Source organism: Nanorana parkeri, unplaced genomic scaffold, assembly GCF_000935625.1.
Source record: "Nanorana parkeri isolate BGI_ZX_2015 unplaced genomic scaffold, ASM93562v1 scaffold537, whole genome shotgun sequence".
In the NCBI taxonomy this organism is placed as follows: Eukaryota; Metazoa; Chordata; class Amphibia; order Anura; family Dicroglossidae; genus Nanorana; species Nanorana parkeri.
Genome location: NW_017306805.1, coordinates 797373 through 813955, shown reverse-complemented (window position 1 = coordinate 813955; position 16583 = coordinate 797373). Strand labels below are relative to the sequence as shown.

General features: G+C 46.0%; 1 protein-coding gene across 1 annotated transcript in view; it reads right to left on the bottom strand.

Moving 5' to 3' along the window:
- Positions 1–3489, bottom strand: part of CELF5 (CUGBP, Elav-like family member 5) — a 114220-nt gene extending 110731 nt beyond the window's left edge. Inside the window, exon 1 of the mRNA XM_018561686.1 lies at positions 3119–3489. Within this exon, the coding sequence (XP_018417188.1) occupies positions 3119–3380 (262 nt within the window). The 5' untranslated portion in view covers positions 3381–3489. The remainder of the gene's footprint in view (positions 1–3118) is intronic.
- Between the last annotated feature and the right edge of the window lie 13094 nt (positions 3490–16583).

The window sequence follows — 16583 nt, the reverse complement described above, 5'->3', positions numbered from 1 at the left end:
TACAATTGTGTTTATAGTTTATGATATCTTTAACGTTCTATATAGGAAATATTCTAGATAGTAATGTATAATTAATATATAAATATAATATATATATTCAACAAATATTGGAAAAGAAAGTGCAAGATGGGGTAGTTGGCCTGCATGCCGTGTGGACTCAATAAGGATGGAAGCAGGGTGCATGTATGACTGTGTGAAATGTAACAGTGACGCAGGCTGGTAGGCATTATTCTACATGTCACCTGAACAGGGACATTAACAACAGATAACAGAACTGTATGATCAAGCAAACCATCTATTCATCTGACTTTCTTAAAAGATCAAATAAAAAAAAGAAGTTGGGGGTTGGCAACTTGCTTTGGTTCTATGGGTTAAGTTGACCAAATCAATCCAGTAAAATATGAAACAAAATACTTAAGCTATAAAAGAAGATAGTGACAACCTTATTCTTGTATAGTATGGTGTTTGGAGCTACCTTCCCATAAACACAGAAAACAAAAAAAGAGGATATTGTCAGTGGCAGAGTAATAAGTAAATAGATAGGGGAAGGGTTGGCAATCAGTATGGGTTAGAGGGTAAGGTTGCAGATCTGGAAGGGTGAGGGGGGGTGTGGTTGGCTATCTGGATGGGTCAGGGGGTAGCGTTGGCTATCTGGATGGATGAGGAGGTAGGGTTGGTGATCTGAAGAAGTGAGGAGGTAGGGTAGACAATTGTTATGGATGAGGAGGTAGGGTTGACAATTGGGATGGGTGAGGTGGTAGGACTGGAGATCAATATGGGTTAGGGGATGAGGTTGCAGATCTGGATGGGTGAGCTATCTGGATGGATGAGGGGGTATGATTGGCGATCTAGATGGCCCAGGGGGTAGGATTGGTGATCAGGATGGGTGAAGTGGTAGGGTTGGCGATCTGGATTGGTGAAGCAGTAGGGTTGGTGATCTGGATAGGTAAAGGGTTGGGGTTGGTGATCTTGATGGGTAAGGGGGTGGGGTTGGCGATCTGGATGGGTGAGAGAGTAGGGCTGGCAATCTGAATAGGTAAAGGGGTAGGAATGGTGATTTGGAAAGGTGAGGGGGTAGGGTTGGTGATATGGATGGGTGAAAGTGTAGGGTTGGTGATCTGGATGGGTGAGGAGGGGGGTGTGGTTGGCTATCTGGATGGATGAGGGGGTGGGGTTGGTGATCTGGATGGGTCAGGGGGTAGCGTTGGCTATCTGGATGGATGAGGAGGTAGGGTTGGTGATCTGAAGAAGTGAGGAGGTAGGGTAGACAATTGTTATGGATGAGGAGGTAGGGTTGACAATTGGGATGGGTGAGGTGGTAGGACTGGAGATCAATATGGGTTAGGGGATGAGGTTGCAGATCTGGATGGGTGAGGGGGCATGGGTGGCTATCTGGATGGATGAGGGGGTGGGATTGGCGATCTAGATGGCCCAGGGGGTAGGATTGGTGATCAGGATGGGTGAAGTGGTAGGGTTGGCGATCTGGATTGGTGAAGCAGTAGGGTTGGTGATCTGGATAGGTAAAGGGTTGGGGTTGGTGATCTTGATGGGTAAGGGGGTGGGGTTGGCGATCTGGATGGGTGAGAGAGTAGGGCTGGCAATCTGAATAGGTAAAGGGGTAGGAATGGTGATTTGGAAAGGTGAGGGGGTAGGGTTGGTGATATGGATGGGTGAAAGTGTAGGGTTGGTGATCTGGATGGGTTAGGAGGTAGGGTTAATGATCGGGATGGGTGAGGTGGTGGGGTTTGTGATCTGGATAGGTAAGGGGGTGAGGTTAGCAATCTGGATTAGTGAGAGAGTAAGGCTGGCAATTTGGATCGGTGGGGAGGTAGTATTGGTGATTTGGAAGGGTGAGGGGGTAGGATTGGTGCTTTGGAAGGGTAAGGGGGTAAGGTTGGTAATATGGATGGGTGAAGGGGTAGGGTTGGTGATCTGGATAGGTGAGGAGGTAGGGTTGATGATCGGGATGGGTGAGATTGTAGGGTTGGTGATCTGGATAGGTAAAGGGGTGGGGTTGGTGATCTATATGGGTAACGGGGTGGGGTTGGCAATCTGGATTGGTAAAAGAGTAGGGCTGGCAATTTGGGTCGATGAGGGGGTAGGATTGGTGATTTGGAAGGGTGAGGAGGGAAGGTTTTTGATATGGATGGGTGAAAGGGTAGGGTTGGCTATCTGGATGTGTGAGGGGCTAGGGATGGGCTAGGGTTGATGATCAGGATAGGTGAGAGGCTAGGGTTGGCAATCTAGATGTGTGAGGGGCTAGGGTTGGTGATCTGGATAGGTGAGGAGGTAGGCTTGGCAATCTGAATGGGTGAGGAGGTAGGGCGCATGAATGGGATAGATGAGAGGGAGGAATTGGCAGTCTGGATTGGTGAGGGGGTAGGGTTGGCAATCTGGATTGGTGAGAGAGTTGGGCTGGCAATTTGGGTCGATGAGGGGGTAGGATTGGTGATTTGGAAGGGTGAGGAGGGAAGGTTTTTGATATGGATGGGTGAAAGGGTAGGGTTGGCTATCTGGATGTGTGAGGGGCTAGGGTTGATGATCAGGATAGGTGAGAGGCTAGGGTTGGCAATCTAGATGTGTGAGGGGCTAGGGTTGGTGATCTGGATAGGTGAGGAGGTAGGCTTGGCAATCTGAATGGGTGAGGAGGTAGGACGCATGAATGGGATAGGTGAGAGAGAGGAATTGGCAGTCTGGATTGGTGAGTGGGTAGGGTTGGCGATGGGCATGGGCGAGGGCGTAAGTGATGTTGAGAGTTCTGCTGCTACTCACCCTTAAATATTTTCTGAGAGCTGAATAAATGACAGGGGTTCTAGATGCTTAGGAGAACAAGCAATAAAAGAGGGGGGCAGGCTGATACCCAGCCTTGTCCATGTCACTGAAATGAGTGGGTGAGAGAAGAAAAACAGATGATGATGATGACAGCCAGCCTGGTACTCCCAACCTTTGACACCCATGTACAATGAAGACAAGAAGCCGGTTACATTGAAAAGAGATGGTACAGCACTATTCATCTGTATTCATGCGTGGGACAGATACAATGTTTGAGAGGTAGAGGTAGGTGAGCCAGGTTCACCGATCAAGTGTGAGAAGGAAGAAAAGGTTTTTTAGTGCTCACCCTTGTGCATGCCCGTGTATCGGTCCTTGAGCACGGTGAGCTCATAGATCTTGCCGAACTGCTCGAAGAGAGGCTTCAGGTCTTTCTCCTCCAGGTTACGAGGGATCTGCCCCACGAACAATTTGATGGCGTCCAGGTCCTTCATGCTGTCTGATTGCTGAGCAGGGGGCTCGGGGCCGCTCATGGGGCAGGCTCGGGGCTGCTGCTGCGGGGGATGCTGCTGCTGTTGCCTCCTCGCCTCTCTCTCCGTCAGTCTGGCCATCTCCAGCCCCTCGGTAGGCTGGATCAATCACACAGGCAGAGCTCTCAGCTGGAAACTGAGCCCCGGCAGCAGCATCAGCACCGCTCAGCGCTGCTCGCTGGCGAACCCTGCTGGCCGCTCTCGGGTATGGCACCTGAAAAGGGGTGTGTGTCTGTGAGTGGGAGGGGAACAATGGGAGACGCCGATCCCTACCGAGACATCGGAAATGGATCCACATTCCACACCGGGAGTACATGGATAGTACCAGAGTGACTGCACCTGGAAACTACATAGGACTACCAGGGCGACCAGATCGTTTTATTCTTAATGATATAAGTGAACGTGTGACTACAGGACATGGTGTTATGGCCGTATTACAAAGCCTTGTGGCAAATTCACAAAAACGCTATGGCTGAGACAAAAAAACACTGCCCTTGTAGTGGGGCTGCCCCTGCACTGCAAGGGTTAACTGCTGGTATGGGACCTGTTTTAAAGTGATATTAAAGTCAAAAGGTTTTTAAGCTAAGGTTACCATTAGTCCCCGTTTCCCGGGACAGTCCCTGTTTTTCAGAGGTCTGTCCCTGGGAAACAAACGTCCCCGGTAGCAGTGAACTGCAGTCATATAAAGCCAGTTGTGTACATGTAGTCTAGGACTCTGCGTCACTTACTATTGACCCCAGAACCCAGGGGCGTATCTGCCGCGAGGCAAACAAGGCGTTTGCCTCGGGCGGCAGATTCCGTCCGGGCGGCGAATGCACCGGCCCGCGTGTCGGGCACCAAGGATGAGGAGGCCGTGTTCCAAAGAGGTCAGGCCGTGCAAGGTAAGAGGACTGTGCTGGCAGAGCCCAGCATAGATTCTGCACAGCCCACTAAAGAGTCTCAGGTGTGCTGTGCAATACTCAGTCTGCAAAGCCCAGCACAGATCCTGCAAAACCCCCCTGAGATGCTGCAGGATCTGTGGGGGGCTTTGTCGGGTCTCAGGGGGCTTTGCAGGATCTGTGGGGGGGCTTTGTCAGGTCTCAGGAGGGATTTGCAGGATTCAAAGGGGGCTCTGCAGCCTGCAAAGCCCACCACAGATCCTGCAGAGCCCCCCTGAGATCCTGCAGGGTCTCAGCAGGATCGGTGGGGGGCTTTGCTGGGTCCCAAGGGGGCTTTGCAGGATCTGGGGTGAGCTCTGTGAGGTCTATGGTGGACTGCAGGGTCTCAGGGGGGCTGTGCAGGATCTGTGAAGGGCTCAGCCGGGTCTCAGGGGGGCTTTGCAGGATCTGAGGCGGGCTCTGCGGGGTCTATGGCGGGCTTAGCAGCCTGAGAGCCAGCAGAGCCCACCAAAGATCCTGTAGAGACCACCACAGATCCTGTAGAGACCACCGCAGAGCCCACCTGAGACCACAGCCAGGTGGGGTAAATTTAGTGTATGGGGGGGGGGGGACGCCCGAGTTTTGTCTTGCCTAGGGCATCCCCAAACCTAAATACACCACTGCCTGAACCCTGCATCACTTACTACTGATTCCTGCGTTACTTATTACTGACCCCTATGTTACATTCCTGCTCTGAACTCTGCATTACTTGCTACTGTTCCCTATGCATGACCCTTGTACGCCATGTGTTACCTACTGATGACCCCTGTACGCCACGGGCTACCTACTGATGACCCCTGTACACCATGTGTTACCTACTGATGATCCCTGTACTCCATGTGTTACCTACTGATTACCCCTGGACTCCATGTGTTACCCACTGATGTCCTCTGTACTGCATGCATTACCTACTAATGACCCCTGTACTCCATGTGTTACCCTCTGAGGCACTGGCGGAACTACCAGGGTCGCAGCCGTCGCATATGCTACCGGACCCTGGCGTTCCGCCACTTTGGGGGGGCTCGGAAAGGCAGAAGAGGGCCCAGTGCCGACATTACAGAAAAAGGAGAAGGTCCGCTTGACTGACATTCTGAGCAGCCAGTGACATTTCCCCATTACCCGACTCAGAACGCTAAGAGTGAGGCGGGAGAAGGGTGTGGGCGTGGCAGTGATGTGGTAGGAGTGAGCGAGCTGCCGATGTACTGGGCGGGGTTTTAAGAGATTGTGGGGCTGCCCTAGGCTGCAGTCAATAGTAGTACCCACTTGTCTGCATGTCGGGAAATTTGAATGGTGAGAGCAGCATGGAGCGGAGGAGGATTCTTCTAAGGTTCTCTCATAGACAGGGCCACGGGGCTGTTTGCCCGCTATGCGCTCTGACACGTGGCAAAATATTGCCTGCGTTCCGGGAAAAAAAATACTGCATGCTACTGAATGAAGGGGTAAGTTTAGTGTGCGATTGCTGTGCGTTCCAGCAGCTACAGCTCTGGAGTGCACCGCAAATGGTGTGAACAAGCCCTCATACATATCAGTGGCAGAACTACCAGGGTCGCATGTGCGACTGGGCCCTGGTGTTCAGCCAGGGCCCAGAAAGGAAGAAGAAGGCCCGTCCCTAGTAACCGCTCAGGTGTCGACTTTGTCTCCCGGGGGGGCCCTTCATAGTTTCTTGCATCGGGGCTCTGAGTTTTCTAGCTACGCCTTTGCTCTGATGCCCTCTGTACTCCATGCATTACCTACTAATGACCCCTGTAATGATTATACAGCAATGCAGAATAGCACCAACTATGCAGGACTACAAGTCCCAGCAATGCATTATATTTCTAAGTAGGGATGCACAAGTGCCAATACTGGGCATTTTCACGAGTACTCCTACTTGTAAAAATGCCCCGATACTAAACACAGATAGCGGAGTTCTGTCGAGAACGCTGACGTAGTCGAATTGGCCGACCTCAGCATCTGCGCTTGCGCACAGACCAGTGTTATTGAGGGAACCGGGAATTATTCACAAAGTATTTAGCTTAAATTGTTAATTGTGACCGTTAATAATATTCCATCCACCATTTACTGCCATCCATCATTTACTGCCATGGATGGCCTATTATGAAATGTCACAATTACAAACAAATACTTTGTAAATAAATGCCGATTTCCTCGTTAATCCCGTCTGTGCGCAAACGCAGATACTGGGTTGGCATTCTCCATAGAACACCGATTGCTGGGGACCTCGGCAGCCGTCCTGTTAACCACACAGTTCCATGGCGGCGGGGGGGTAAGGGGAGGGGCCTTCATAGTTTCTTGCACCGGGGGCCCTGAAGGTTCTAGTTACACCTCTGCCCTCACATATTATGTAGGGCTATTGGCCTGCATATTCAAAGTAATCATGGTGAGGAGAGGTGCTTTGGATGCTTGAATTGTGCCTACAGGATCCAGTGATGGAAATCCTGCCCTGATTTATGTCTTTCTTAAACTGGTTCTAAAAAAAGAAGCATGTTGCTGTAAGATAATTTTTCAGGATGGGTATGGAAATTCTACCTCATTATACTTGGACCCCAAATAAAATGGCTTTACAGACTGTGCCAATACAGTCTCTAAATTAACTCCAGACCAAACAAAAACTTTAGAAATGTTTAGTAATGACAATCTACAAATATTCTTCTAGATAATTGCGGACTTTATTCTTTGCATACCTTATTTTTCTTTTCCTCCCCATTCTTTTCACAGTGGCCATTTTTACTAAGGGCAGATTAGTACTTTTCCGTTTACTTCCTGCAACTATGACCCATGTGACTAGGGCATGTGATCATGCACATCATCTCGGAGGTGAAAAAATGCCTTTCGCTGAGATCTCATGAGATTATACAATATACAGATGAGATTATCCAGCAAGCACTGTGATGTAACCTTCCCAGGATGCATCTCTTCGGCACAGGCTACATCACTAGGCCTTAGAGGACCAGGAAGTGGAAACATAGTAATTGTAAGTAAAAGAAAAATATGTTTGTTTAACTAATGATTGTAAGATGATTTCATATAAGCATGCAAAGGTGCATGCTGATGTGATTTTTAGTGAAAGGGGGTAAAGGTCCACTTTAATCTCAGGGGAGCATTGTTGGGCTCACATATCCAGGGAAAGTAAATGTTTCACAAAGCAGACATAGGTAGGATTGACAGTATTGTTATTTGGCCTGTAGTTCCTGAGTGCTCCAGGAGATAAGGCGTGCATGCTTCATACACATACCCCTCACTCTCATGGGCTCACCATGAACTCTCACTCTTATATGTTCTTTTTTTATGGTGACATTAATAATTTGAGGATTGCACAAACTGCGATCCTCAAATTCCCCAGCAAACTGCTGGGGAACTTGCACTTCATTTTATCATAAACAGTTTAATATCTAAAAGGGGAGCAGAGCATGGTAATGTGTCTGCGAGTCTAAACCAGGCCACACACCCTGGGGAGCTATATGTTGTAACATTTTAATGCCCTTACAAGCCCAAATCTAATGGATCAGGATAGAGAGAAAATGAGTCTAAATTGTCCCAAAGGAGCAATAACAGAGATCACTGGTGTGGTTTCAAAAAGCTTTTTCTCACCATGTTCCAGATTTTAAGTGTCACTTTCATAATTACAGTATAACTACTATGGTAGTATATCAGGGGCCTCTAAAAGGTACATTGTTCAGAGCTACACAAAAATAAAAAACCAATAGCGCCAGAGATTTCCACTCCACTGAAGAGACATACATGCAGAAGTTCTGCAGGTCGCTGCCCCACATCAGTCAGGGAGACTGTGATATCTAAGAAAAAAACAAAAACAAGGCGCCATCCCTAGTGTAGATACATTTTTATTAGACAAGCGGCAAAAGTAGAATAATACTCACAAAAGTGTAGATGACAATGAGCCTTCAAAATCAAAGGTTGATCCTCATTTTAGCAAAAAGCAAAACACAGCATATGAGAGCTGCACAGATGGTAGTTCCTGTGTGCCAACACAGTATGACTAGGTTGATGCGTTTCCGGGGCCACGCCCCCTTCCTCAGAACCTAACCTCCTCCTCCTTCACATTGAATTAAGTAGAGGCTAACAGCCAATCAGTAGCGGTTAAATCCCTTTGAAATAATACCAATATAGTCATTAAACAGGCTGACAAGGGAGGTGGTCTGGTCATTCAAGACAAAAAAGACTACATTGGGGAAGCCTCCAGGTTGCTGTCAGATACTTCTACCTATGAGAAACTCAAAGGTGATACCAATAGAGAATACAAAATACAATTTGAAGATCTCCTCAAACATGCATGTTCTTCAGGGGTTCTCTCGAAGACCAAATATAAGTACCTCCTTGTGGCACATCCATGCATTCCTTACTTTTACCACATTCCAAAGATACATAAGGATCCAGCTGGACCACCAGGGAGACCTATTATAGCAGGTATGGACAGCTTGACATTTAACATGGGAATTATATTGAGATGACTACTTAGAAAAAGAGATATCCAAGTATTTGAAGTGAAAAGTCATGTCAGGCTAGGGACAATACCACCAGAACCCTCAATGTTGTTCACCAGGCCAGGATGTCGGGGACCCCGATGATCCTGCTCTCTACGGACGCAGAAAAGGCTTTTGACAGAGTGAGCTGGGATTTTATGTCCGGGGTCCTCCGGCATGTTGGTCTGGGGAGGAACATGATGGCATGGATCATGGCACTGTACTCGGCACCGACGGCTGCGGTTCGCGTGAACTAAACCAGATCGCAGGTCTTTCCCCTCACCAACGGGACCAGACAGGGCTGCCCTTTGTCCCCCCTGATTTTCGCTCTCACTTTAGAACCATTCCTTCAAACTGTGCGGAAAACTGTAGATATCACGGGGTTGGACTCTCCCTCGGGGACCCACAAGTTGGCTGCATATGCTGATGATCTCCCTTTGTTGAATCAACTACTGTACTGAGCTGTTTCCACGTATTCCCAATGCGATTTTTTAGACAGGATATGCTTGCGTTGACAAGGTGTAGACCGTTTCTCAACGATCCTTAAAGATTATATAGAACTGATTTTACCTTCAACCACATTGTATTGTTTTATCTGATGTTTTCTTCAGCCAATAAAGAATTTGAAAAAAGAAAAGTCACGTCAGGGATGGAATGAAAAGGTGACGTGCTGCACTCCTTACCGGATATCCCCAATAAGATACGATTGGGTGCTTGTAGTGACCATGGATGGCACCGTTAGTAAAAAAAAAATTTTTAATTATGTCATGGATGGAGACACTTTAGGATCAATAAGTGTCAGTCTTTTACTCTAGCCACAGGTTCATTTTAAACACTAAAAAGGAGAATTCCAGTAAAACCCATTAAAACTTAAATGATTACATTTACATGACAAATATGTAGATACACAGTTTACTGGATGACATTTGTGATATTTCACGCTCATGTAAGCTTGGGCAATTTACCATTTGTACAATCACACAGCTATGCAAACAGTGTAGATGTACATGTTCTATCTAATCAAACCTGAATCATTCTCATTTTGGTGCTACCCTTATCATTTACACAAACAGACCCCATTGTGCACTTCAATATAACACAGAAAGATTAAAAAAATTGAAAGGTGCACTTTGGGCTTTACCACTAAAATATGTTATGTAGAAATTGCATTTATATAGTGTAGGGACTAAGTATGTCCCACTACCGATACTGGTATCGATATCAGGGCCGATACAAGGCATTTTTACGAGTACCTGTACTCGTGAAAATGCCACGATACTTAAGGCCGATACTGGCCCTTTAAGTTTTTTCATTGGATTGGCCTTCTCAGGTCCCGCACTTGTGGGGTCCTGAAGCAGCCTTCCGGGGACCTGGCAGTAGCTGTCTTTGGGTAGATGGTGCTGCACATTAATGGGGGAGTTTGGGATGGGGGCTATACAATGGCCAGAGCATCCCGCTTAACTCCTGGTAACCAGTGACATCACTGCCAGGAGCTGGGTGGGAAGCTGGCCAGAGCCTCCCAGGTTGCTATGAGCTGGGTGGGCAGATGTGTATTACCTTACACATCTTCCCACAAACTAGGACACTCTGGTCGCAAAGGGGGTTGCAGGTACACTGCAAACATTGTGCAGCAGAGCAGCCATGCCACTCTGCCTGATGCCCCCCCATGTGACCCAAAGAGGCACTCAGGCTGCCTCGTAATAGGGACAGCCTTAAGTGAGCTAATACTGATGCTGAAGTAAGCCCAGGATTTACTTACTGCCTCTGGTACACTCTCTGCAATGTTCTCTGAATCCTGGATCATGGGTGTTTATTTGTAAAAAAAAAAGACCTTAAGTGTATAGTAAACAAAGATATAAAACACTATAACAATAATAAAAAAAGGCTCCAAACTATTATATATATTTTCCCAGTAATGTACCAAGAAAAACATGTTTCCTCTACAAACACAGTAAACTCCCCGTTATCCGGCAGCCACAGGGATTGGTAGATTCCGGATAAATGTAGTTTCTGGTTGCTTGAGAGTTACTACTAAAAATAGGTTTAACTAATGCTCTACCACATACTATACGATACCATAACAGTATATTGTACTCTAAACCATTAGCAGTACTGGGAGTGATCACTGGGTGGTGCTTGTTCAGAGGCTAACAGCACTTTCACAAACGATCGATCAGACACCCGTTTTCAAGATAACACAGCACTTTTCAGAGATTGTTCAGACACTCATTCCCAGGATAATCCAGCACTTTTCAGCCCATTCCTGTACCTTTCCATGTTCCAGAGAACTCTCTCCCTCTCCTAGAAGGTGGCAGATTGGCAGAACAGTGAGTATACAGGGGATCTTTTTTTTTGCCAGTTAGATGCAAGTTCTGGTTAGCTGAATACCGGATAACAGAGAGTTTACTGTATTCTGTATATCTCCGTTCTGTTTCCAGGACGAGCCAGCCATTGAATGCTCACCCCTAGCATTACAGGAGAAAACACTGCCCTTGTTCAAAGCCCTTCACATGTGCAGTGGGGCTGTGACTGGGGAGAGAGGAGTGTAAACCCAGTTCCTGCTGTAGCCTTTATGAGGGGGTGACAGGATCGAGAAGTGAGCGAACGCCGGTATGTGTTCGCTCACTTCCCGATCTACTGAGCCGACCTCTGACAGTCTCATTGTCACAGGTCGGCTAGAACTATGAGGTGAGTGAAAAGCACTCACCTCATAGTTCTCCTTTAAGTGTTCGCAAGTTGCTGGCCCAGAAATCCATCCTAAACTTGACCAACCACCTTATTACCCTGACTAAGCACCCTGAGACTTTTGGCTGTTTGCAAAATAAAAAAAATGCCTTAAAAGGACACAGATTTGATGACATTCTAGACATCCAGTGCACCGCGACAAAGATACTGCTCAGTGTTCCGGTAAACAAATTCCATGAATGTTTTTCTAGATGGCACAGCCATCTTGTTGCTTCACAAGGGGACTACTTTGAAGGTGACAACAGCCGCTAGTGTATAGGTAAGCAAACTTTTTTTTTTTACAGTCCATTCCGGGAAGTCACACCTTGTATTTGATGTCTATCTGATTGGTATCTTCTTATATATTGAATAACCACTTTCCATGACGTTAACTCAATCATAGCAAGAATTATGGATTATGTGTTCAGTTTGGCTCTGTGAGTTAATTTTTAAATTCAGGGAAAAAAAAACAGACCCACAGATGTATATTGCTCCTAGACTGTTTTAGAGCAGGCCATTTACAAAAGTGCCTAATTAGTAGTGTTTTGCATGTCTGAACCCCTCCCAGACCAAAATATTCATGTGTTACCCTCTATGAACCCTCAACGAACCAATATATACTGGCCTCTCCCTGGACCAAGAGAAACCTGTCTCCACCTTTTCTCCAAAGTTTGATAGCTAAACCCCCCTCACCTAACCGCAGGAGAATGAAGCCACTTACCCTATTAGAAGGCCCCCAGCAACTTCCAGATTGATGGCCACATTAATTAGTCCTTAAAATGTTGAGCGCATCTTGCATCCACATTGCATCCTGTCAGACAAGACAAACATCAATGTGTGCTGCCCACATTTTTGTACTAAGGCCTACCTGCCTCTATGACAACCACCCATGACCCCCTCCTTTGTGTTACCTCTCTCTGCTCCAGCTGTGGTATGCGCCTCGATGCCCTCACATCTAATGGACCTGCATTAGATGTGATGACCTCATGGGTCCCGGGGACTGGTAGAGCAGACAGGTGGGACTGAGGATCAGGTAAATATATCTTCTTTATTTTCACCCCTATAACAAAATGAGCACTTATCCCTTACAGTGTAGGGGCAGCCCCACTCCATGTGTTCATTTTTAGAAATCCTGGAGTTCTTTGTTAAGGTCAGGTGTAAGAGTGATTTTATCAAATCTATTTCCAGGAGAAACAAAGGCTAGTTACATCTGTGGAGGTGGTGCTTGAATTGTATCTTTGCCCATGTTGCTAAAAAGCCCCTATTGATTCTGGGTAAACGTGATATCTCTCTTTTCAAAGAAAAAGGTGGTGTTATTTTTTTAACCCCCAATTATTCTCACTTACCTCTGCAAGCACATATGACGGTGCTCAGGCCTAGACGTGAGCACTGTCACATGGGTGGAGGTCATATGTTCCCCCATACCCAGAAACACCCATATTGTGGCCAGCTGTGATGAGGGCAGGAGCAGCAAGGAAGCACCGGCAAGGCAACTAAATTTACCAACACAATGTCGCCTTTTTCTGAATGGGCAAGATGACAGCATCTCTCTATGGAGCTCCGACTTTCTTTTTATTGTGAATGACCATATCTTAATACATTTCCCAAACAGAATGAACTGTTGGAAATTCTAACTGAATTTGTAGTTATAGGGCAGCTACACAACATGGTTTAGTTATTTTTATAATCCTGTAACTAGCTATAGTGCCAGCTTCTTTTCTTCTCCGGTTAGGGAAAATCAGTTTACGGGTAGAATTTTCTGTGTTTGTAGAGATTCAGCAGTTTTTACAGCATTCTGTGAGAAATTCTTAAAATAGCAAACAGTATAATGCATAGTAGTATTATGCTGCCTCCTTGTGGCTTTTTTATATGGTAGTTTTAAAATTTGGTCCAAGCTCATTAAGATTAATGAATAGAACTGCTCAGCGATTCTTATCTGTGCAGTAATTACCTTACCTGATCAATACTTGAATGTCAAATATTACTACATTTCTTACAGTAGGTTTACATTTGTTTCCCTTTGCACGACACAAACTATTTGTATTTATTTCATTTGTAGGGTACAGTAGGAAGAGTAACACTGATTAAAAGACCAACAGTATTAAAGTGTTGAATACCTTTAATAATGACATTGCATGACTGCATCCCTCTGCCCATAGTAACTTTATTCATTGATGATTTTTTCTGTAGATTTCTATGAGCAAATTACAGAAAAACATTCAAGGGTTAAGAACACTTTTGGCCAGATTTCTTTTTTAAAATGTAAGAAAATAAGTATTGAGAGCTAGAAAAGATCATCCAAGCATCACTTCCTTAAATATATAGGAAAAATTCAAACACATATAGAATAACAAAACCTTGTGACATGGGAACGGCTCCATGTCAACCAACATTGAACATTGATTTCAACATTGAATTCTCGTGGAAATAGCCGCTGCGTTGCTGTGATAGACTCACCACAAAGCTGTCGTAAGCAAACAAACGATGTTGTAATGTCCATTGCTTCATTGTGACTGAAATGGCATTCCAGTGGGGGGGAAAAGACACCTAGCTTGTCACCACTTACCGTGTAATACCTGTTCTAAAAATGTCTGACTCCCGTCGGTCACCCTGTATTTGTATATCTCCATCTTCCCAAGCCTGGATTCAACAAGTATTCTGACAATCAGCTGTATCACACAGTGGGACAGGGTCACTTTCTCAACGCGTTTCACAGAAATCTGCTTCCTCAGGAGATATGGGGAAAGTATATAAGCCAAATATCTTGCAAAGGAGTGATGTAGCAATGTGAAGACTTATCTATCACCTCCCGCAGGGTTTCGAGCCATCGGGTGGCCTCCTTGTGCAGCCGGAGACTGGGCGCACTGCTCTCTGCTGCGCCGAGCCCAAGGGCTGCTGTGTGTGGTGTCCGCTTGTTCCATTGTCCAGAGCTGTACAGGAAGAGGCACGCACGAGCACTGGACCGCCTCTTAAAGGGACAGTGCACGCCCCTCCAAGCAAGTGGTCCGCCTCTGGAAATGACATCATCTCATTGCCAACAGGTATATAAGCAGGAAAGATGAGTCATTCTGTGCCTGCATGTGGTCCGGTCATAAAAAATAGTGCTTGCAGCATTTTTTTCTGACCGGACCAGACCGCAGGCATTGATGTGCCTTGCGTTCCAGTGTGGCCGCAGGGCGTGACTGCGGTGCCATTCACTGCACTGAACCGGTACACCCCCTCCCGCCCCACAACAAACTGAGCCAGCCACAAAGCGATCTGACCACAATCGAGCCAGAGGATGGTGTGAACAAGGCCTAAATGTTCTAGTCTATCTAACAGTACCATCCCCATAGAGTGACAATGCTGCTCTCCACAGGTGGCTTCATTGCTCCTCCATACAGTGCAGCTACCCTAAGACAGGAACTTGTTACTGTCCAGATCAATGGGTGAAGATAAAGGAAACAAAGCCTAAAATGAAAACGAATGCAGTCACCACATCTAAAGATTGATAAGCTGAAATATATTTCCTTTTTGTTTTTGGGTTTAGATGTGCTTTAAACTTTGCCACACTAGGCGGGGATCTAAATAACCTTCCCAAATTGCAGGCCTTACTGTAATCGTTTGGACACTAGCTGAAAATCCAGGCACACATTGCAAGATAACGCAATAGATGCTGAAATTATCTGTGACCTTATCTGAAGAACACATTTTACTTTTGTTCAGTGTTACAGTGTTAATTACAGAAACATTGCAAGTCAATAAAGGTCATTGTGACCTTCTATCGTCTTATTGTTTAGAAAACATTCCATTGAATTGTATTCCATGTGATTCAATATAAGATGTGTCACTGTATTGAACAATACGCAAATTACTCTTTGGCCTAAATGTAATAATATCACTTTCTTATACAATACCCCCCATGCTATCTATATAATATTAGCCTTTACCTGACATTTTCTTATTGGGGTTTTCCACTGTCATTAAATTTAACACTTTCTTTCAAAACATATCACAGTCAATGGGTTTCTAAGGAAGGCACTGTGTGACTGGTTCTTCAGTCTAGTTCTACTTAATGTGTGTTTATTGAGATTTGTGAAGTATATGTGCATCAAACAACACTTACATTAAAAAGAACTTTTGAGTAAATGCCGTCAGTAAGTTAAACAATGCTGAAACAAAGCTAGTTTCTAACAATGGGACACATGGGTGTAGTTTGCTTTCCATTGTGATAGCTAGTTTTCTCACAGCTTAGTGTACATATCACGCCCAAAACTGGTCAACAATAGCCTAACCTTTTGGCATAACTGACCTTGGATGGCATTCATGGTACTGTGTTGCCATCTAGAGTTGGAAAAAGAGAGATACACCCGCCATAGAATTTGATGCAGGTGTAAGGGTGACGTCCAGGTGTGTTGCTAAATAAAAGCCAAGCAACCTAGGTTCAATAGTTGGGACTTCACGGGGGAACTTCATTTGGAAGGACTTTAATGGAGAGGGAACTGGAGGAACGTACTTGAGTGAGGAACCAGAAGGACAGCACTAATGCTACACTTCAAGAGAGACTGCAACCAGAATCCGTTTTCCTGAGAACACTTAATAGCCAAGAAGTCCTGTTCAATAACGAATTTGTGAACCCGCAACAACCGAAGCTAAGTGACTTTAGTGTATCCTATTGCATAAACAGCTATTGCATATGCTAGAAAGGATATAGTGTGTGCATGCCTGTATGTATGCGTAATTGTAGCTACTTGTATGTTTTGTATTCTGTAGTTTGTGAATGTAGCATTGTTGTATAGTAAAAGCGCATTAATACCACTACTGGGTCAGTTTCCTAGGGTTTACTACAAGAATCAAACAAATAGCCGTTAGAGTGGCGCAGGTGTATCTTTTGGAGGCTCAAGGGTAGGGCAAGGATTTTTGTGTACACAGGTGAAGGTGCATTCCCCCCCCACTCCAGGTCATAGTAGAGCCACCTCCTCCAGCACACACATACACACAGCAACCCAGCTCTTCTCTCCGTGTCACCCGCTCTGCGAGCATCCAGCGCTCTGCTGTCAGTGCTGAGATGCAGGGCCAGTGGTAGGAGTTTTGCAGCACAGGACCTGCTCAAGGGGCAGCTGCTTTGGGCCCCACAACAATGACTGGGCCCTGGGCAGCTGCCCCTTTTGCCCTGTGTTAAA